General features: G+C 39.4%; 1 protein-coding gene across 2 annotated transcripts in view; it reads right to left on the bottom strand.

The window, feature by feature from the left end:
• The window catches only part of KLF12 (Kruppel like factor 12), a 188,701-nt gene that overhangs the window by 147,554 nt on the left and 17,016 nt on the right, over nt 1-24,131 (bottom strand). For both annotated transcript variants that reach the window (XM_031057072.1, XM_005421126.2), the window contains exon 2: nt 15,950-16,013. In XM_031057072.1, the coding sequence (XP_030912932.1) occupies nt 15,950-15,970 (21 nt within the window). In that variant the 5' untranslated portion in view covers nt 15,971-16,013. The remainder of the gene's footprint in view (nt 1-15,949; nt 16,014-24,131) is intronic.

Raw genomic sequence — 24,131 nt, 5'->3', positions numbered from 1 at the left:
GCAACTGGCACTGCTTCTGTGCAGCAGGTAAGTAAGGGTAATTCCTTGTTTCTCACTGATCTGGGAGCTCCAACACAGAGGCAGAACGAAAAGGGAAACAAGGAAAAGCCAGCCTTTTTAACAACCAAAATTCAGGAATTTCAGCTACGACTTATTTTTTATTTCAGATTTACTTTGTTCACATGCAATTTTTAAAAACTTTTGGGGTTTCTTACTATTAAAAATAGAGCAGTATATGACACCCATAAGAGAACAACTTGTTCCCAGCAGTCAATGGCTCATTTCCAGCTCAGCCTGTCATGCTGCCCATGACAGGAACAGCAGCCTTGAGGAGGAGGAGGACACCTTGTGTGCGTTGCACCTTTCAACACCAGGTATCGTAGGAAGGCTCACACAGAGCCTCAGAAACCATCTGTCACAGTTCATGTACAAAGTCACAGATACCACAGGCAGTAAGTGGTGAAACCAAGTGCTCTTTCAATGGCCCTGTTCCAGCTGCCAGTTAGAGCTGTGACCACAGCCTCAGCCTCAGAAGCATAGTCAGTTAGCAAAAGCATATAAAGCTCATTTATTCAAGGACAGGCCAAAATAACACAGGATTAATTAAACAAAACTGAATGATTGCAGACTCAGATGAAAAAGTCAGACTACATGCCAGAAACTAAGAATTACTCCATGACCTTTCCCCACACCTTACACACATGTGGAGGAGCAGCAACTGCTGTATCTGCTTCTCAACACGGAGCAAACTCACTGCTTATTCTGACATGTTTAAAGAAAGGGTGTATGCTGTGATGAAACTCCCAAACTGCAAATGTTTAACACCCTGTCCCAACCCAATCTCTGTTTTATTTAACAACAGTTTGAGGTTTCCTGCTCCCCACACACTTCAGTGGAAACTCCTGAGAAAATAATAATATTAAAGTTGGTGAGTAGTACAAAGCTCAAAAAAGGGGAAAACACAGTTCAAAAAAAGGGGAAACTCTTGACTTCTGTTCATTTAGTGAATAAAATACAAAGCAACTCAATTAATTAATAAGAATTTTTAAGAATCCACCAAATATTTTTAAAAATTGTATAAAATAATATTTTGATCTGACTGGCTGCATCAACTGCTAGATCAAGCCAATACCTAACTACTCACAAGTTTTCTTCTTACTCAAGACAGAATGATCAAAATGCTTATGTACAAAACTGCCAAATTAGATTCCACAAGCAATAAACTATAGTAGAATTAGGGCCAATTTTAAAGGCAATTCTAGTTAAGTGCTAAGAATTTCTAATTAACAAGTTTCAAATGTTGCCAACACGCATTTTCCACAGATTCTCAAAAAACCGTGATTCCTCAAACACGTTTAAAAAACAAGCGCTCTGCACAAAATTACTGCAAATTATCAAAATAATGGCAAACTTCAAGATTAAAGAATAGTTTAAGCAACTCTAGACAGAGCCATAAAAATCTGGAAAACATCAGAAAGAGATATACAAGTAGCACACATAGTAGTACATTAACAGACACTCTGAACTTTCATTAAAACTTCTTTAAAAGGCAGAGATACCAAATTTGCTATATAAAGCCAATCAAACTTGGCAGTTATATTAAATTAGAGGTTATAAACAAAATATATGAGTGTGTGCCTAGGCAAAAGACAAGCTAATGCATAATTCATTTATACCAAGTCATTTTACAGCATGAAATGTCATGGACAAACCAGGGGAACAATGAATGCTATAGCCAAGCTGGTTTTTTGTTAGGATTGCAGGATAATTTATACCAGGAAAGCATTTCAGGAGATCTCCAGTCCAACCTCCTACCCAAAGCAGGTGCTAACTGGAAACCATGGGATTTGCACTGGAAGCTGTAACTTACACACAGAGAGAAGCTGGTCTCGTGACAAGTCTGCCTGTCTGATGGGCTGGATATTGGCTGAAAAATAAGTGGACTTTTCTACAGATTTTTTTACCAGGAGCTATCATCAAGCACAAAAATACAGATACAATCTCTGGCTATGCAAACTTGGAAGAGTCACTGGAGCAATACCATCACTCACACAACAGCCTTGCTACAGCTTTTCCCCAAGCATCCATTATTGACTATTGAAAGCAGAAGCAGGTAAGGTAGATGGTCATTCTAACAGAAAGCACATTTCTATTTTTATGTCTTTCCTTTATGTATAATACACACCAAAACCATCAAAGTTAAATCAGCTCTAAACCATGGCATTCTGGTCTCAAGAGCTGCACTCCAGAATGAATTGACATTCTTCTGCCGAGTACCTGGTATGGATCACTGCCAAAAGGTACCTAAAGCTAGCTAGGCCACTGTCTGTTCTTCTGCAGGATTTCTCTACCTGACATTTACTGCAGAGGTAAATGAGATGGCCAGCACACGGCATATACAGCTTAGTATGGACTTCAAACAACAACTGCAGAGCCTTTTCCCTTTGTTCCTCTCAGTGACTATTCGATTGCTGAACATGCAGCAATACAGCCTGCCCATGCATACTGCTGCTGCTGGCCAACTTCACAACTGGTAAAAATCACAGCCAAACAACAGCACCTGGTAAAGCAACCTATTGCTGTGCTCACTGAAACCCTGAGAAGATTTACACCAACCTATACGACAAAACTATTCATTCCTACCTGCTTTTCAACTGTACCTTGCATCAGAGGTGCCCTTTGCAAAAGCATTTGACAGAATCAGGTGTGACTGCTCAATGTGCACCGCTGGGTCTTTAAATCCTCATTAGTGTTCTTGAAGTCAGAGCACCTGATTATACATTGCACAGCAGGAAGATCTAACAAATTGTTGTTATTTGTATCATCCTTTCATCCTGCATCAACCTAGCATCACGCTCTCTTTAAAAATGTATAGTGACCTTACCCATGTCAAGGCTTTCAAGAAATAATGCACTGAGATAATTGGTTGCTTGGCATCATACACAGCCTTCAGAGCAGGTGTCAAGCCCCAAGTCATACTAATATATTTAACATTTCTCATTAGGACATAAAAGAAATTGTGCCTGTATAAATCACATATTTATTCCCAACACGTGGCTTAGTTACACTGTGTAAAATGATGAAAACGATTTCCTGTCCACATTAGCTATGTCTCACATAGACTAAAATGCTTTTATTAGATTTACTTTGCACCACAAGAACTGGATGGGTTAAGTTGCTCATATTTTTAAACAATGATCTCTGTACAGAGATAGAGTGTTATGTGTACTGCATCTTTCTGAAGATATCCAGACCTCAAACATTAGTAACATGACAAATTACCTCCATCATTATTCTGGTTGCTGAAATTCAATAAACATTACTAAAATATTCTCAGCACTAAAATCACAGCCACAGTTGTTTCAAGAACAGTGTTTATCAGACACTGAATGATGCTGGACACAAATCTGGTGAGTGATTCCCTCAATCAATGTAGCTGATTCACAAGAATGCTTTCTGTGCTGAAAGCTCATGCCAAGTCACCACTTCACATGTAAAGTAAAAATAATTTGAAGAACTTTTTTAATGAAAACATACCTCTTCTTAAAAATCACTCCTCATGGGACTTCAGCTAAAAGAATCTGGACTTTGTGATGAAAAGCACCAAAGTTACATCACTGTTAGGGCTGTTTCCTAAAAGGTTCATCTCCTGGCTCAGTACCATCAAGACTTCCATCCAGTGTCTGTGAGCATGTCCATGCTTTTAGTATTTTGAGGTATACTCCGTACTGTCTGAAGATATTAATGAATTCATCATTTCAGGAATTTTAGAAAAAAGTCTTGGTAATTTTATTACCTGTTTGGTGCCAGGGAGAATAAATTATCCACTCTTAAGTGAAAAATGTGAAATTCTACCATTATTTATTTTGAAGTTTAAAAAGGTGTCCGAAACATTCAGGGGTGGTGGTTTCTGTTTGTATTTTGACACTTGTTTGGGAGTTTATGGTGGTTTTGTTCTTGTTATTGTTTTGGTTGGGTTTTTTTAAGTAATGATAACTCACAGTTGGTCACATGCCTGAAGAAAAACAGAACTCTAAATTTATTTGCAACATGAAAGAATACTTGGAAAATCCATGGATTCATCTCTTAATTCAAAGCACAAATTTAAGTACTAACCAGAACATACCACAACTGTGAAGGGAAAAAAAAAAAAAGAAGTCATATCACCCATTCAACTGTGAGGAACTACTAGATTAATCAAAGACATCACTGTTAATACTGTTATGACTATATCTGATTATCAAGTCCCACAGAACCCTACACAAAAGGGCAAAGCAAGCCTTTTAGAAATAGAAAAAAATCCTTCCCATTGTGCCATACAACTGCTTCAGGGTCAGATATAAAGGTTTATACTTGGATTGGATAGTTTTTGTTGAAATTTTGCAAGTGGATACCAGTAAGTACTTCACATACTCATCACTCTGAAATGCCAACTAAGAGATTAGTAGTAACATGCACCCATGCAGGGCAGAATCCTGGCTGACTATATGGAATGTTCCCCAGAGTTCAAAGCAGTATAGGCCAACATAGGAAATGCCCAGTTTCATTCCTCATTAGCAAGGAATATAGGTTCATCAAAACGTGATAAGCATTTCTGAGTTGCTATCTCAGAAAGAGCTGAAGGCAGCAGACACTTCAAGGTACAACAACACAACAAGCGGTAAATGCTTACTTTTTAAGATCTGTACAACTTGCAAACTTTTGCAACTGAAACCTTCAGGATATTTAACTAAATGAACAACAATTTAAGAAAACCACCACAATCATGCTAGAGCAGATCAAGTCCAGCCCTGCTGGGAAGGGTTTGGGGGTGCTGGTGGGTGAGAGGCTGGACATGACCCAGCCATGGGCACTCACAGCCCAGAGAGCCAAACGTGTCCTGGGCTGCATCCAAAGCAGCGTGGCCAGCAGGGACAGGGAGGGGACTCTGCCCCTCTGCTCTGACCCCACCTGCAGCGCTGCATCAGCTCTGGGGTCCCAGCACAGGGAGGACATGGACCTACTGGAGCATGTCCAGAGCAGGGACACCAGGATGTTTAGAGGGATGGAACAGCTCTTGTGTGAAGAAAGGCTAGGAGAATTGAGATTGTTCAGCCTGGACAAGAGAAGGTTTCTGGAAGAACTTACAGCAGCCTTCCAGTATCTGTAGTGAGCCTACAAGAAAGATGGAGAGATACTTTTTGTGTGTATGCAGTGATAGGACAAGGGGGAATGGTTTCAAACAAAGAGGGGAGGGTTAGATTAGATACTAGGAAAAAAATTCTTTACTTGGTGGTGGTGAGGCTGGTGAGGCAATGAAAAAGGTTTCCCAGAGAAGCTGAGGATGCCCCATCCCTGAAATGTTCACGGCCTGTTGGAATGGTGCTCTGAGGAACCTGGTCTAGTGAAAGGTGTCCATGCACACAGCAGTGGGGATGCATCCTTAAGGTCATGTCCAGCTCAAATGATTCAGTATTTCTGTCTCTGCGCAGGCAAACACTGGTAGTTCACTCAGGCTTGGATTACAAGTAAGAGCCTTCTCTGATACAAATGTACAAACACACAGCCCTAAGAAGGGCATGAGGAAGCTGTCCTAACCCAAGGGGGATGTTCTTCAGACACCAGGACTCTTCAGAATCCTCTCCTGTGTACATAGGGTCTGGCGCTGCATAGCTACGCAGTGCAAATACCAAGTCTGGAGGCTGAAGTGAACTTTTCCCCTTGTTTGCCTTGCTCATATCATATTTAGGATTTTACTGCTGTTTAGGGAACAGTTACAAACACTTTAAATCACATTTGCCTGGTGTGATCTTTTATTTATTTACTCTAAAGATCCCCACGTGGGAGATTTCAGAGCCAACGGGGTGGAAGAATTTCAGTGTTTTAAAACACTTTCTGATGAAAACAATTCTGTTCTTATAAAAGATTCCTCGGTCTCTGATCCCATCCGGCTGGCACTGTGGAGAGACACCAGCAAATATAAGCAGATGGGTTATCACGTTGGTGCCCTTCCTTCCACACTGCAGTAACTGTTACTGATACACACTTGTGACTTGACAGAAATAACACATTTACTAGAAACACAGGGGAAAAAAACCCAACCGGCAAAAAGAAAAATCTAACTTTGTACATCAACTGATAAACAATAAATGCTATCCAGTATCCAGAGGAAATCTGGCCGAACTAATCCCAGCCTGCATCTGGGAATTAAGAGTGGAGCACAGCATACCTAGTAGATTGACTAGCTATTGTCCATCACTGCTGAAATCACTGGAAATATGTTTTTTCATTAACAAAAGCAGAAACCCACATAATACTACATTCAATAAATGCTGACTTTTTTTCTGATAACCTGGTTTCACATTAGGTAAATAAATGCCTTTTTTCTGTGCAACATTTTATAATTATATACTTGCCTGGGCTCTTCTAGAAGAACTAGCAATTGACATAAGATTAATACAAAAGAATTCTTAAACTGCATACAGCTCACAAAAACCAGAACCTAAGGACATCATTAACTCTTCTGGAAACTTGGTATGTCCAGAAGTAAATCTTATCCTTCAAGCAAAAGTGCTAAAGTAGCCTTGATCATTAGGAAGTTTTGCTAAAGATCAAAGAGCAATGGCACATTTATATTCAGACTATCATAAGAGTCCGACTCTTGCTTGAAGCCAAATACACAGCTGAAAAGGATACAACAGGAGTTGGGTGTTCTTATTACCACCTACACTCAACTATTTTACTTTTCCAGTGTTTCCTTGTCCATTTTCCATGCTGAAGAGATATTATCAGCTGAAGTAGAAAACCAGAAACTTCCACACCAACCAAAGTGGCTAAATTGGTTTGATAAAAATTAAATCCTGCAACCTTTTAACATTAAAGCATCTTTCCAAAATGCACCCACTTTGAAATGAAAAAGGCTCTAAAACTTTTGAAATTATCATTACCACTACAGAACTAACAGCAGGTATGCTTGGTTTATAAATGCTTTCCATATGTTTAAATATATAACAGTTAGAATAATTACCCAACCTGTTACGAGCATCTTATATCAAGCCATGAATTACCATCTCATTTCACTACATACAAGACATATTTTCAGAGATGTGTGTTGCTTGTCTTCCCTGAAGAACTTTCAAAGTCCTCAATAAGAAAGCATGATGGCTGAATGGATTCAGGTCATTCTAAAGAAAGGTTTGGTTCCTTGTATATGAAGAGCCAGGATATTGTGAACTCTCTGGCTCTCTTTATATAAAAAAAAAAAAAGGAAAGATTACCCTTGCTTTCTGCAGAGATTATTAAGGCGATTCACTTGTTTTACATCCTATGATAAAATACACTCCACTGTCATGCTGCCTGGAGCTCCTGTACCTCATCCATTATGTAAATCTCCAAAGAGTAGTTCAGCAAACAATCTCAGTTCCACTGCACTTAAGACAACCTACACGTCCAAGTTAATTTTCGTCTTCCTAAGACCAACAGGCCTTAGGACCAACTCCTTAATTTGCAAGGGAGATTGTCACTGTCATCTCACTTCAGAAACACCTAATCCCAAGTCCATATATTTTGAATGAAATTCAAGACTGTACTCTTTAAAAAAAAAGGAAAAACAAAGCCAAGGAAAAAATAATGTTTTGTATCTTGCTATTTCTAAGACACCTTTTTCATATGTTTAGCCATTAGTGGTTGGGGGTTTTTTGATATTTTTTTCCATAATACAAATACTGAAATACTTCTATATTACTTAAAAATTAAGGTGGAAACTCAGCACATTTACCTATAATGTTTGAAAGCCTAGGTTTTTGTTTTCACTGGAGCTATACCCACATGTCCATCGCAGCTGACTGCAATCACAGCTGCAGCTGACTGCTATCAAACTGAACACCAAAATCTTCAGTAAATAGCAAAGTTCAAAAGAAGGTGACAGCCTCAAAGCAGAGAACTCGCCCTTTCCTGACTCATCACCAGACCTCTGCATAAGAAAGACTTAATGAATCACCACGTGGGAAGCACAACAGTGAGATTTAAATTAATACTGGGAGCTTGTTTTCTCTTTTAGACACATGCCCTTGGGTATAGGAAATACCATATCCAGTGGAATCATTATTCAGGTCTGTTAGCAGTGGATATCAGTTTTAAACTGTCCTCTCCTTATGTGATAGCTACTGAATTCTAACACATTCTTCTACACCATCATATGAGAAGTGACAAATCGCCATTGTTCAACATCATGCTCTCCACAGGATGTCAAAAATACTAAAATCCAAATGCATTTATTTCTACCACTAAATTCTTATTGTCAGATATGTAGGAAAAGGAAAACAAGAATACACAGTATTTCAGTATCTGGTCTGATGTATTTTAGTTAGCACTACTGATCAGATGGAGAAGATTCTTCTCCTCTTCATCACAAAGAAAAGATTAACGCCTAAATGCAATTAGTTGTGATGCTTCATAACACCGAGAATTAGTATCTCCACACAAGAGAAGTATCTTTTTTTTTTTTTCCATGCAAACTTACATGCTTATAACTAATGACCAGAAAGAGGTCATTATTAAATAAGCTGAAGTAGCAAGTCCTGCATATCTGTTTTTAAATTGTTTTATTTGATGGACCATGCTCAACAGAAATGATGATTATTCTCTTTCTTGGAAACTGTAAGCCTGAGAGTATGAATTTAAACATTTTTGTCCCCATTAGGCACTTTGGAAATGGGTGTCATACTTCGGAAAATACACACATTAAAATGGTCTTGTCAAACAGCTTTGAAATTAAATGCCTGATGCTTCCCTCTCTGGAGCAGTATAAATTTAGTCATTACTAGAATTAGTGTAATTGTTCACTAAGTGCACTAGGATTAAAAGGTGAAATGATCATGGTGACTGCTCTTTCGTTCCCAAGAGACCGCGTGGCAACAAAGAAGTTGGGCTGCAAAGGATGCTCAGGGGTGTTTTGGAAACTCAAGGGCTGGAGAATGAGCCCAGCAGAGTGGAGCCTCATGTACTCATAGTGTCTGTACCATCACATCTCACAGGCAGAACAGTTGTCCTTCCAGGGAGGACAGAGAAATCCCATGGGAAGAACTGCCCTCTGGAGATGCTTATTGCTCTCTGCTAACTAGTAGAAGACAGGAGCCTTCAGCAAAATGACTGAAATTGAAAAGAAAGAATCCAGGCATCCACAATCTAGTTCTCTGCAGATTATGTCCCATCATTTAGAACCAGTCCCCAGAAGAGATGTCAAGGCTGAAAAAGGAACTGAAAAAAAGTGGTTTGAAACAGAGTGGTTTGGAAACACCAAACCAGGTTTCTTCCAAGTCACCTCATTTGTGCAGCCCTGGGCCATGCCATGAGGTGAAACAGCCTGCTGGGCCAGGACACGCATGGAAGCATTTCCTGATCTAAGCTAAATCAGTAACACCCTTGGCTCGCTTCCCACTACAGCCTGAACTGAAGAAATGCCCACCTGAAAACTTCTCACCTAGATCTTTAGGCTGTTTCCACCGTTTTACTTCATATATAGCTTACGAGATGAATTTTCGAGACAAGAGGCCACAGTATCGGTTTCTGCTCCACCTGAGATGCAGGAACTCTGTTTTTAACACATCTCTCCCTCCCAGCAGGGGAACACCAACACACACCACACATTTTCAATACCAGAAACAGGAGCCAAGGGTATCTTTGCCCACACTACAAAGTTATTTGTTATTTTATGCTCACAGGCTAGTTTTTGTTAACTCTGTTCTCAGCTCTTTCTGATCTTTTCATGTAATGATCTTTCCAAGATGAAGTTTTTTGGTTTTTCACTCCCAAAATGAATTAAAAACCAAAGAAAACCCTCAACCTGACAAAAAACTCGTTGAACTTCAACAAACAAAGCAACATTTACAGAAGGATTGTGATCACAGGATGCATTTAAAAGCTCCCTATGACCTTAAATAATCAGATGAAGTTATCATACCCTTAGGGTTACCATACCCCAAGCCTTATCATCAACTGCAGTAAGTAATACAGATGCTAACACATTTACTAAGCAAGATCATAAAGGGTTATCTATCAACTTTCAGAAGTAGTTTAAACAGCACTCTACAGAACTGAGTTATGTCAGCAGGTGCTGAAGCAAGCTCTTAAACAGCTTTTACCTACATCCACAATTTACTACGCACAGACCATCCTCACCGCCTGTCTCTTTATGGAGAAGTGATCCAGGCAACACCAGCAAAATCTACCTTTGCTTGAAAATGACATTTAGTAATTTTCATGACTTGAACTGTGAGAAGAACATTTTAAATATTCCACATTCTTATCACATTTTTTCAATTCTAGACAAACTACTTTCCTGTAAAGTGCAGTATAATATGAGCTGCCTTACTCCCCCACACACCACCTCACATGAAAATTGCTGCCATCCTCTTTTATGCAATTCTCCATTCTTCCTATCTCAAAAAAAGTTTAATAAAAAAATTTTAATTAAAAAACCAATACACCTGAAATATTCCACAGCAGTTCCAAGCAGAGCAGAAGTCTGTGCAGACACTGGATGGAAACCCTCCACACCATGACTGAGCCAAAGACCTTTCTCCCAGTTATGAACAAAGCCTTTGGGACAACTTTGCTCTGACTATTTGAGAATAGAACCTTATTTATAACATGTGAAGATATCGGTATTGATTTTAGAGCAAAGCCTGAGATGTTGCAGAAGACCAGGCTTTGAGAGGGCAAATGTAACGTGCCCCATGAGTACTTTCTAAGCCTTTCTGAAGAGTCAGAGTGTAAAAAGACCAAAGCTATCTTCAATCAGTAAAATAACACTTCCCAAATATACTGCATTTTTTATACATAAAACTTTAAAACAATAGTTAGGATACCCCATGGATGTTTTACCCCCAATCCACACTGGCAGAAACTAAATATAAAAACAAAACCCTCAAAATCATAGCCCAATTTTATTTAAACAAGGTCAGATCACAATGCAACTGCTAAATATGATTTGTCCATAATCTACATGTATGTGTGTCACCAAAAGAGTTAGGAAATGAAAGGAATGTAGCCAAGATCCAGGATCCATAAACAAGAAACAGATTATGAAAGCATCTGTCTGGCAGAAATGAAGAAAATGAGCTATGTAGAAAAAATTTTATACGGCTGATCATAAGGAAAGCCTAATAAGAACATCAGGGTTTTTCCAGAAGTCATCTGGTAACTTTGTAAATGCAAGGGAAACAGGAAAGAGTTCATAGGCAAACTCACAAAGCTGAAGTGGTTTGTTGCAAGCCAGCTTAAATGCCTTTTTCTCCCTGGAAAATTTCAGTGTTGTAAATGACCCCAGCAATTTTTCAGTCATGGTCATTAGCTCCAAATTCACCTCACCCCACCTGCAGTAGGCCTGAGCCTACAGTGAGCAAACCTGGAGCTACAGCACACACCATGCACAGCCCTCCAGCACCCAGTGGGAAAAGACAGGAGCAAGAGACAGCCCAGTATGTGGCTGCTGATGTAAAGAACAGGAAAAAAAAGAAAATCACTGCTGCTCCTCCCTTTCCGCAACATAAGATTTGGGGAAAAGCTTTCCTCCCACTCTACAGTTTCAGCATTAACTTTTACATTTCTCAGTGACAGCAAGTAAAAGCAGATCTGTCCTATGAATATGACTGAGCTCCAGACAACTGCCTGCTATCTATTTACATTGTGAAATATTCATTAAAAATCAACTGTTAAGGGACCCATCTTGATAAATGCTAGACAACAGCTGAAACCAACAGAACTTCACATCCCCCTGCCTTGCTGAATGGGGCCATCAGTCATTTTTAAGTAGTCATTTGTTACATTGTTTTATCCAACTAATTTATAATCACAATGAATTAAGACAAAACATCAAACTACAGCGTCTTTGCCTGAGAGTAATCTAAACTGAAAAGCACATGACAAAAAGATAGATTGATGGTCAGTGCAAAGTAATTCCCTCGAGATTAATATATTTTACCAAGTTGATTTTTCTAGTCATAATTATATTCCAAGAATCCACTGAATTATGCTAGATGAGAAAGACTCCTTGAGAACTGCCGCTTTCTTTCCAGAAAAACTGCATTTGTTTGCAATACAGAGGGGACAGCTGACAAGCAAAACCAAACATACCACCACACTGTTACCACTATACTGACTATGCAAATAAAACCATAAAACTTCCTTGAAACATTCTCAAATACATTTTACAAAGCCATTTTATTATCACGACTAGACTTCAAAAAGCATGAAAAAGCAAAAAGATGAAGTCCAATGAACCCAAACTCCACACAAAAGCAGGGCAGACCCTGAATCAGATGAGATGACCCAGGGGCTTGCCCAGCCTGCAGTGGAGCATGGGGTAGAGCCCAAGGCCTGCAACCCGCAGCTATCAGGTTCTGCACCCTCCCATGCCCTGCTACATGCAGGAGCCAGAGGAGGTGAGGCAAGGGCACATAAGAGGTTGGGAGATTGCTGAAATGGGGTGGGCTTTCAACAGTTCAAGAAACATCTCCTTGAGTCCCTTCCTCTAAACAGCTGAGCTAAAGTTTGCTGTTGGTTGGTTTGGTTTTAGTTTTTTATTTTTGAAGACATGACACACAGAAAATTAGGAGTCATCTTTACACCATTAAACTCAGTGTTGTTCATCACTTTTCCACCATTAAATAACTTAGAACATCATTAAAACTGATCAACTGAACTGCCCAGTGTTATTTCTAGAAGCTTTCATGAAACCAGTGCGAGTGGTGTGATTGCACCCATGGCCACTCATTAAGTACAACCCAGATCTGTGCTTTTCCAATCTGAACAACCTCTTTTTCCCCTTTAGTTTTGCTCTCTGACCTTCTTTCAGTCCTGTTTACCTGGCTTTGAAGTCTTGATCTTTATTTTGCCCAGAACCTTTGAGCTATAGCTTTTCCATCAGTTACCCATTTCCTTGCCAGCTCCTACCCAAGTCTCAGCCCCCTACACCCCCATTCAGCCACTGTACACTGAAAAACAAACTTCAAATATCTGATCCAACAGACAAATGAACCTCTGGATGTAGCTGTCAGTATTATGGAAAATGCAGAAGCATCATAAGCTGCATGCATTCAATATACACATTTGCTGTCAGGTTTACTTTTGCATATTTCTTTTTTCTGCTAGATATTCATCTAACCTCATTTTATGAGACAAAGAATTATGCTCATTTTTCCTTCATCAGTTGCATATATGCTTAGATATCACTTATTTATACAACACCACATTTACATATATTTTGAGGCAGACTAAGGAAGACCTTAAATATACCAATATAACATACAGTCAATGCAATACAGACTGTTTACGCTCCCAACAATACACCAACATTTTCATGTCAGCAGCGAAAATCTTTCAAAACTAGATTAGTAGAGGAGCAATAAAACAAAAAGCTAAGGCAGGGTGCTGGCTGAAATCCAATCTCTTCCCTATTGGAGCCAGAACTTTATCAACTGATCTTCACAGTGACCACAGAGAAGCCTTCTCCACCTCTATTGCTTAAGCTTTCTGGAATCATTTCTTCCCAGAAAAGGAATTTTTAGCCTCGAACTTTGAATTCCTCCATGTAACCACATTTCTTTTCTTATTCAGTGATATGATTTAATCATGGTACTTTCCTTATATAAAAGACTATCATTAGGATTCAGAGTCCTACATTTGCAAAGGCTGCCAAACAGAATACATGTAAAGAAATAACTCAGAACCCCCTTCCTAATCTGCACATATTTAGAGCAGTTTCCCCACAATCACTGTGGGATGTTATCAGAAGGGCATGAGAGAGTGGAACTATGGCTTGACAAGAAAGAGGTCACCCTGTTCTCCAGTTCTTCCTTCCTCATTCCATCACTCTGTGTTAAATCAGAAAAGCAAAAGCAGAGAGAGGAACAGCAATACAGAGCTAACAGAGATACAGCTCTCATGCAATTACAGAAACCTGCAAAAAGGTCAAATTCTTCCAAGAGTCTTTTGCTTGATCTGGAAGCCATCCCTCCTCTGCACAGACTCTGGGTATAACAGCGCCTCTCAAGAAATAAATCCTTAACTTTTTCTGCCTTGGTGTCACTTCCCAAACCAAATGCCTAAGACATAGCCTGTCCTAGTTACTTCTCAATCCAACACAGAACATTACCACACTATGGTAGTACTGGTCTGTGCTGTCTCCTGGACAGCAAGAGTAGTCCACTGTAAAAAAATTATATCCAAAGACGGCTTACAGATAATTAGTTTGGTTTTTTACCCTCTCACACTTTCTGTCAGTGAAATGCCTCCCTGAGCTAGTAAATACAGGATTTTATCACTGCACTTCTGAATGATGCAAGTAAGGTTTGGAAAGTATCAGTTTTTCACTCTGCTATTCATAGCCAAGAGACCTGAGCAGGGAAGTGTTTGCTCTGCCACAACGCTGGCCCATCCCAAGCTATCAGACATCGGTATGGGCAGCAGCCGCTGACCTGTCAGCAATCAAACCAAAGGGAAATTCCTCAGCATTCTGTGCTCTGGTTTTAGCAGGCAACAACTGCTGCCTCATGTGGGCACATGGGCCCCTGACCCCATGGAAAAAATTGTGTACATTTCTGCACAGCTACTAATACCACTTTGTCTCTCTCAGGATTTAAATTTGGCTCTGGGAGGCTGGAGGTGTTTTCTGGGACCTGCAGCATACAAAGCAGATGTTCTATGGATGCTTCTGAAGATTGTTTTGCTGGCTGTTATTTCAGGAAACAAAATTCAAAGACACAAATGATTCCCTGAAATCTCATGCTGCTTGTGAATTTGGAGGTAGCTGGAATCAGCATGTCCACTCTCTGTTGCGAACACTCAAGAAGTTAACCTAAAAAGGAATTACACTCTTCTGTATCCAGGTCAGTAGTTCATATACTGTAAAACTTCTGAACCACTAAGAGCTTGATAAAACTGAATTATCAGTGAGAAAAATAAGACCCTGTCCTCTTGAACTACCTTCAAGAGGTTAACACAACTGCAGACTTACATTTCTTGTACTGAACTAATACTGTGCTTTTGAAAAACAAAACCTGGGGGTTTGCTGGTTTTTTGATTGTTTCCATCCCTGACTGGGATTCAGAGGTTGACAGAAGCTCTCAAGGAAACAGGCTTCCCACAATAACACCCCTACTTGACTATTAGAGTTTTCAGAATGCTTTATTTAGCCAAGCTGCTGCACAGTGTCCCCCTGGACTGTGCCCTGCATCCCAACTGTACCACATCCTGCATTTGTCAACACAATTCATTTGCTCTGGTGTAAATCCACAGGCAGCATCAGCTGTGCTTAAACAGCCTTGGTGGGAATTGGTTATCATAGCATCCCAGAAAAAGATTATCCCTCATAGTCACCAATAACTCAGATTGGCAGAGATCAAAGGTTGGTGTATTAAAACAGTAGCCAGTCATGGAGCTCCACCAATAGCTTCTTCCTTTTTAATCATCACAGAAAACTCACACTGCAAAACAACCTTCTCTCTATCACAAGAAAACAAAGTACCAAGATAACTTCCAAAGAGATCATCTCCTGTTTGACTCCTTAAACAGCACCTGTCAATATGGCATCTGAGTGCCACTCCACAACATATTAAGCATCACTATGAGTAGCTATAATGGAAAACAACACCCCTCTAATTCTCCCTTCATCCTCGCATGGAAGAATGATGAACACCTCTATGTGTGAGCCCACTCAAACACCTGGCTTCAAAGGAATTGCCTATTTCCTTAACATACTACTGGTTTTTCTGCTGTACATTCAGGTATTGTCAGCAAACATGGCATTCAGCCACGGCTGTTCAGCTACAGTATTCCCCTGCCTCAAAGACAATACAGCATACAAAGCTCAGGCCAGTTATTTAGGCTATTCTGTTTTATAACACAGTGTAAATTTTTGATACTAGCATTAATACATGTAATGCATATGGCTGTAAAAATGTCAACCAACTTTTATGGCTTTCCTCTTCATATGAATATTCAGTCCTCCATTTGTCCCTAGATCCACTTCAATCCTGAAAAAGAAAATATTAAATCATTTAATCCATGTATTTTCTGAGAAGTTCAATAATTTCTCAAGTATGTTGTGTATGTAAATACAAAAAAATCTAACCACAGACATCTATTCCATAGTAAAACACAGCTCAGAACAACAGTAATTTTATAAGCACTTGAAACAAAAATCGATAAATACAACAAAAAAGTATATTGGAGAAAGCCTTATGTTTCCTGTTAACTAAGGATTTTAGTCAAAGCTCTGTGTTTTTAACTTCTGAGCTGCTATTTCAGCTCACCAAATCCCAGCTGCTTTAATAAGTCTTCTGAGCCCACTATGTGCCAGTACCCTGCGTTTGTACAGGTAAACTTTCCAGCAGCTACAGAGGGCAAGCATTCTTTACCAATATTTCAAACTGTATTTCCCGGAAATACTATGCATGATCCCAACAGTGACACATTAAAAAAGTGTCCAAGACCACCACAAAATCTGAATATGTATTTCTTCCAGAGTTTCCTATAGACACATGATCAGTTCAGTTATGAGGGCCACAAAGAACAGAGGGCTGTAGCATCCCGCCTGTCAAGAGGGGCTGAAAGAGTTGGGGTTGCTCAGCCGGGAGAAGAGAAGACTCTGGGGAGACCTTACAGCACTTTCCAGTACCTAAAGGGACTACAAGAGAGCTGGAGACGGACTTTTTACATGGGCACATAGCATAAGATGATGTTCCAAACGAAATGAGAGATGTAGATTAGATGTTAGAAATAAATTCTTTAGTGTGAAGGTGGGAAGGCATTGGCACAGGTTTCCCAGAGAAGTTGTAGATGCTCTATCCCTAAAAGTGGATGGTTCAAGGTCAGGTTGGACGAGGTTTGGAGCAACCTGACCTAGGGGGTGGCAGCTCTGTCCATGGCAGGGAGGTTGGAACTAGATGAACATTAAGTCTCCTCCAACTCAAGACATCCTATGATTCTATGTTAATCTATAAAAGAAAAAAACATATAGAGATTCAAATATTATATTATGTTTTGTGAGGCTCCTTCAGGTTTAAGAAAATAAACAAACCCAGTAGTCCAACTTTTTTAAAAAGCCTTGGGGGAGAAAAAAATCTTCAGATGTTCAAAATTTAAATAATAGACAGGATGTCTTAAACCCCTTGACAGAATATGTGCATGTATCTGGAAGCAAATGCTACTTACATATGTCTCTCTTAATAATGGAAATGGTGTGAAGTCAAGAATCTAAATCTGCTGTCAGATTTACTATAAACAATCTGCTGTTATTTTTCTGTCATTCAAAATAAGGTCATCCTTCAAATACCAGTAGAGCATCACCTGCCTGATTTTAAACCACATTCCAGTATTTCATTACTGCTGTATATACAACAACATGACAGGTTTCCAAATACTACACAAACTTTTAGAGAGAAAAGACAAGAAGGCCCCTTAAGAAAATAAAAATAGTCCATTCATACAGTGCGTTATTATCACACTGACTAAACATCATGCCTTTGTATTTTATCTCTAAGAAAATATTAAGTTTAGTAGAAGAAAGTAAGTTTCAAATATTTGTATGAATTATAAAAAGCTGCAAAGTTAGCACAAACACTGACCTAACTGAATACCATAGACTGTAAGCATGCTAACTGTTGTAGACCATTTGTCTTCTCTTGTGCATCTTGCAGACTCTCCTTTCCTTTTGTTATTTAATCTCCCTTGGCATTTGGATTACTTCAAAATTTGGATTACTTCAAAATTTCCTTTTTTGATTCCTTTTTTTTTTCTTTTAAAATTGTACACTTGAAGAACCACCTTTGAGTTTATAGCTGCTCTTTCCTTTGTGCTCTTGTCCAAAAACAGGACAACTGGACCACATTTTCCATATCCTGGACTTACATGATGTGGTCACCTAACCTGTACAGGAAATTACTCAGTCATTTCCCTTTTTTAAATTAAATGCAATGTATCCAAAAGCTTCATAGAGTCTCCATGAGAGAAGAGAGAGTCTGACTTGTAATTGTTTCCAGTTCTCCAGGTTTTCTCATCATTACTCCTCTCTACATGCACACAGACACTCATGCTCCTACAGCACAACTTAGCTTCAAGTTACACACCAACACTGGAGTCCTATTATGTTACGGTGGCTATGGTGACACAGCAAACACGGGTCTGTGTTTCAGAACTAACAAACCACTACCCAACCAGCCAGAGCTGCAGCTGTGGTTCTGCATTATTAAATCATGTCCAAGGGTCCTCCTCATGGAAAAGCTACTTCTTTAGCAATGACAAGTAACTGGGTTTCCTTATTAATGCTCTTCAGGTCTGCACAATTAACAAATGCTAAATTGCCCACATCCTTGCACCACTGGGTGTTCTCCTTTATGGAAGGGCTTCTATTGTAGGCTGCTTTTGAGAAGAGCAAACTCTTTTCCTCTGAAAATGGCATTTAACTAGTAACTTTGCAAATGTTTGCTTTGACTTCATATGAAAGGACTTTGAAATGCCTATGATAAAATGGCCCATCCATTCTGCCACGTGTCACCACCATGAAACCCGCTTTGGACTTTGGTTTTCAGTCCCTTGCAGTGAAATGTTACTTTCTACTATCAGGAATATGAAATCAGACATTGAAGTCCAAGTAGAAACACCTTCCATTTGCATCAAGCAGGAAGAAAATCTACCCAATGAGACAGCTGCACAATATTTCTGATTTGAAACCCTTAAGTTAAAAAGGCTCTTTAAGTAATCATAGAGCAAAGTACAACTCATTTTCAACCAGAAGAATAAAATTTAAGTCGCAAACACAGAATTACGTCCTCTTCTACCCAAGCCTAACTTGCACCTTAAAACAGTGTTTTAGGACCCCAGGAGTTTATGAATGCCACGAAACATTAGATTCCTTTCTCTACAGCAAGAAGAAACCAAATAAATTTGGTTTGGTTAAATTTGGTTACACCTAGTCCATTTTGAAAACCTGTCTTGATCAGATTAGATGCCCCGGTAGTGCCACCCCAACCAGCAGAGCCACCCCCTGGTAGAGCTGAGCAAGACTCCTGGACCACATTAAGGAGCATGAGAAGAGTTTCAGGACAATCTGCCGAGCACATTTCAGGAAAAACAGAAGTCCCTACGGATGCAGAGGTAGCCATACCTCTACAAATAGAACACTTTTGAACATATAGACCCCCATTAGCTCATTAGTTCACAAGTCCACACTGGTATCACTTTTACTTATCTTTTACATACTGATAATTTTAAAGGAAACTCACATTAATACATTAACAAATTACTCCTTGTGCTATTTTTACTCTTTTATAATTCAGATAGGTATGAGAACATACATTTGGTAAATACCAACTCATTTGCAAAGTTAAGTCATTTGCTGAATCAGGATTTACTAACTTTTCCCTCTACAAAACAAACTCCTTATGTGGACATAAGGGGGCTAGTTACCTCCTTACATTATCTATTTTATTTTTAAAGTATGCATTTTTCTTCTTGAAAGCCCTCAGACCTGTATTTTGACTTCTGCAACCCCTTTCAAAGGCCCTGAGTCACACTAAACCTCCCCAAAACCAGCATGACTTCTCCCAAACTCATCAAGACCACCCTGACCATCAGGTAAGGCAGGATCACTGAAAGCTCAGTTTCAGCACTATTCAGAGAGGAACACAGGTTATCCTCAACCTAGTGTTAAGGATAGCTACCCTTGCAGTAACAGTAGTCACACACTTGTCCTTTTTCCCTACGTTTCTGACTCTTGCAGGGACATTCATAAACTCCATAAAGTGACATTTTGCACAAGCTACAGATAAAATATATATTAACCACAAGCTACAGATCCACAACAGTTTTAGACACTTAAAACTGATACAGGATAGGAGATGCTGGCATACAGTCCAGCACTGTCCTGAGCAAATCCCAGTCTTCCTCCTGCATTTCAAGAGTCTCTCTTTTCTCACCTGGGTCTGGTCCCCAGGGTATTTGTAAACTGAGTGCTGTACCACTGTAACTGAAACTACCCAATACACTTTGCTACAAAGCTGTCAGCAAAAAAAAAAAAAAAAAAAATTGAAATTCCAATATAAGGCACTGTCCCACCAGCAGTCACTACAAGCTGCAAGGCAAACCATGTAGTACAGCCTAAAGGTCATCCAGTTCAGGTTAAGTGTAACTGCAGACCTCACAAGACCAAAGGATCACTTGCTATACATCCTAACAACTGTGATAATAAAGGGTTATTCTGTCTCCAGCTGCAGTTTTTGCTAATTTTTGATTGCAACTGCTTTAGGACTTTAATATGCCAGCCCCCACACCAACATCTTTGTTGCTCCTCTGTAACGTCATAACAAAAATATCTAAAGTTGCTCAAAATATTTCTGAAAATTACCTTAATGTTTCAACTTCTGGTTTTCAGGTACTTTAATAAAAGTAAAGAGAAACAGGAGGTAGAGAGTGGGATGCTTGTTGCTAGGTGATACCTAGCTCTCTTGAACTCCTAAAGACTGAAATATTTATCCAGACTCCCACAAAAAACGACATCTAGCAGAGAGAAGAGACGCACGCATGTACTAAAGCACATCAGGATTCAAAGCAAGAAGCAGCAACCCTGCCACCTGCTTGGTCCCTAGGGCACCCAAGAAGACTGGAGTCTGGGATGGGGATGGTACAGCTCCTCTTAAATATCTACCCCAGTTTTGCTGAGCCTTTAAGGAGCGATGCCTCCAACACATTCATGCCAAATCAGAAGGGTCTCAATGCCATTGCAATCAATGCAGTGCAAGTAAATACATCCTTGGCTACCTGACCATAAAGCAGTGTTCTTTTCCTGATGCTTGGGGTACTTTTCCCCAAAGCACTATACTCTGACAACAGGCTTCCATTTAAAAAAAAGCATGCAGTTGGCCAAACGTGGATGAACAATAAATCAACTGAACACACAACCTTCGTGCCGTGTTCCTCCTGCTCCTCACTTTAAAAGGTTTATACTAATCGTTCAACAAGTGCTTACACAGTCCTTCAGCAGAGACTTAGAGGAATAAACATTATTCTTTACAGGGTCTTTTATTTGACATTAATGAATTATTCTGAACTGAATAGCCTCAAGGGTCAATCCCAGACCTTTTGGGTCTTCAAGATTAATTCCAAAAACAATTTGTTCTCCCTAGAACTTAAATGTCTGGTTTGACAACTATTAAAGTTTCAGAGAAAGACTATGTCTTTCAGTAATACTCAAAAAGCCTTGCTACTGGATCAATGTACATAAATGAAATTACAAAGTGTATGTGCACACTGATAACATCTTAAGTGTAAAATGGGACTTGGTTAAACTCTGGAGAAGTAGTGGAGTCCTCAAATAACTGGATTTAGGTAACAATCAGCAGCCAATCTAGAAGAGTGCAATAAATTGCAGGGAGCAGAGAAAAATACAGCCAAATACTACTCCTTGACTTCTTATTCTAAAAGTAGTGAACTTTGACACCCAGTCGTTTGAAAGGATAGCTCTGAAACCTTGATACTCCCTTCACAATTCTAGCTTAAACAGAATGACATTGTTTTTCATCAGATCCAAATGAAACAAATAGTGATAAACACAATCACCCATCACTTTGGGTAGCTTCTCTGACATACGGAAATGCTCATGTTACTGTGTAGGACAAGGTCTGTCACCTTATCCTCAACACACAGTTCAAACTCTCTTAGAGTGAAAATTTTATTTAGCAGCCTGTGCACTATGTCAAAGGACTTGATGAGCCTTTTCTTGTTACAAAAATTACAGCTTTTTTTTTAATATATACATACACACACGCTTGTATGTATATATTAATATAAAATCATGTACATGTTCGGTCACAAATTTGATTTTTTTTAGTAATTTTCTGAAGGAATGTGCAGAAAGAATACTTTCTAATATATCAGTCAAAACAACACATATTTTAAAACTTGGATGAAAAGCCTAACTCCATTTCTGAATTCACAAAGAACTGCAATTAATAAAAAACGAGTCATCTTTTCCCCTTCAGACTTTGTCTTTCCCCTTTCTTCAGCAAACAGTATATGTTACTATCCATATAAGGATTATTCGAGATTTGAACTCATAAGGGCTTATGAGCATCTGAAAGAGGTGTTTAAAATAATATTTAAATATTTAAAAGTGGTTATTCCTAATTCAGATTGGGATTATGTATGTTCTGTTTGTACATTTTGTTTGGACTTCAGATGAAACAAATGTGATTAGGTGTACTAAAAATGAAGTCAAACTTTAAATGAAAAGGCAGGTAAACCACAGGAAAACTGCTTGTGCCACAAGCAGGGTAAGAGGGAAGAGACCTGCTAGTGATTTTTCCCTATCTCCACAATGGGGGAAGGGATAAAGATCAACCTCTCCAGCAGGAGAGTTCCATCAAGACTAGATTGACACAATAGATGCTGCACAGGAAAGATCCTAACTTTATATGTTCCTTACTCTTATTTTGCCCTGATAACACAGACTAGCATTACCAGATACTATCACCCATTGTCCCACTTCTGGTTTAATGCTTTTACTCAAACTAGGTTTACGCACAGTCCAGAATCAAGCCAGCTTTACCTGAGGTACAGGCAGCAGTACTTAATCTCTCTTTTCAAAGTTGCAATATAATCTTCTAACTCATTCCAAAAACAAAACAAGGATTTTCTTTACCTTCTGTTAGGGTGCTGCTGAATCCCAGACACCACGAGAGGAATAAATAAGCCTCACACTTGTATGCACTTAAAAATGAAATGAGCAGATCTTAGGAACCAGTTTACTTAGGAATACAATTTCTGTGTCTCTGATGTTTCTCAGTGTGATGGCAACCTCCTGATTACCTGATGTGAGAGAGGGTGGATGAACCCTTAAGGTCTCATGCTACAAGTCCAAAGGAATGAGGATAACTTCACTGCACACCTGTGTCAAAATCTGCTCTTTGGTCGAGCCAGCTGTAGTGAGCGGAGCTACCAGTGGTTTAGCCTGAAAGAAAGTCTGAAACAGATCAATACTGCCTCAGATGGCAAATACTACCCTTACACAACTCAAAATTTTTTAAAGTGTATCCTCACAATTGACTTCAGAGGGAACACCAGGACAATTGAAACATCAGAGCAGGAATAAAAAATGCAACACTATGTAGTAGCTTATATAAACCCTGGCATGTCTTCCCTTTTACACTGTGCAAGATGTTGTAAAAGAAGTTAGAAAATGGCAGTAACCACCATCCCACTGCAGACAAAATACTGTGCAGCTCTCCACCACAGTGTCAAGTACTCTGAGCCAATTTTCACAGCAAAGACACTTAAAGAATAAGCAAAAACAGAGAAGTTGTGCCCATTAAAATTCCTTTAAATGAGGGAACAAAATTGTTCCCACAAGCAACAGAAAAAATGTGAACAAGCTTCAAGTTTATACATCCCCAGAAGGTGGTTGTAAAATCAGTGTTGATATTGCTGAGGCCTGCACAGGCAGCAAGAGTCAATACCTTGTCCCACCAAGATCCAGCCTGGAGATGGTCACCACTCCAGAAGTGCCCACATATTCAACTTCTACCTCACTGCGTCAATAAATGAAAGATAAGTTAGCAAAAACCCAAACTGCCTAAACAAATATATTTTGATCCTCCAAAGCAGAGATGGCAAGAGGTATGAGGTGGCCTTGACCTCTCTAACTACAGCCACAGCATCTAAGGACAGGATTCCACAACTTACCCTAAAGTTGGGAAAAAAGAGCAAAGAAAACCAAGCAAATGCTATTCCAAGTTGCGATACACACTGAAGAAACCCAACTTCCAGGTTCAGTTATGCTTCTAAGAAATAAAGTTATAAGCTGAATGCATCCTGCTCTACATAGTAGATAATAATATTCACGTCCTATTCCTGCCTTTGCACAACAAATTCCAACAGTACATTTTTGACAACTTGAGCCCCTTCTTTTGCTTTCCATTAGAAATATATCAATAAAATGCTTTTTCAAGAAAACAGCATGGTATCTACAGCATCTATCTATGTGCCTGCGTAGTTACATAATCAGGCTCTAAACGAGGGGCACTACATGACACCAGTGATGCTGTTAATCAATTTAAGGAGCCTATTTGGCTGGCATCCTACAAATGTGGGTGATGAGT

Source organism: Geospiza fortis, unplaced genomic scaffold (genome assembly GCF_000277835.1).
Source record: "Geospiza fortis unplaced genomic scaffold, GeoFor_1.0 scaffold45, whole genome shotgun sequence".
Classification (NCBI taxonomy): Eukaryota; Metazoa; Chordata; class Aves; order Passeriformes; family Thraupidae; genus Geospiza; species Geospiza fortis.
The sequence above is the reverse complement of the archived record's forward strand: the minus strand, read 5'-3'. Positions and strand labels throughout refer to the sequence as shown.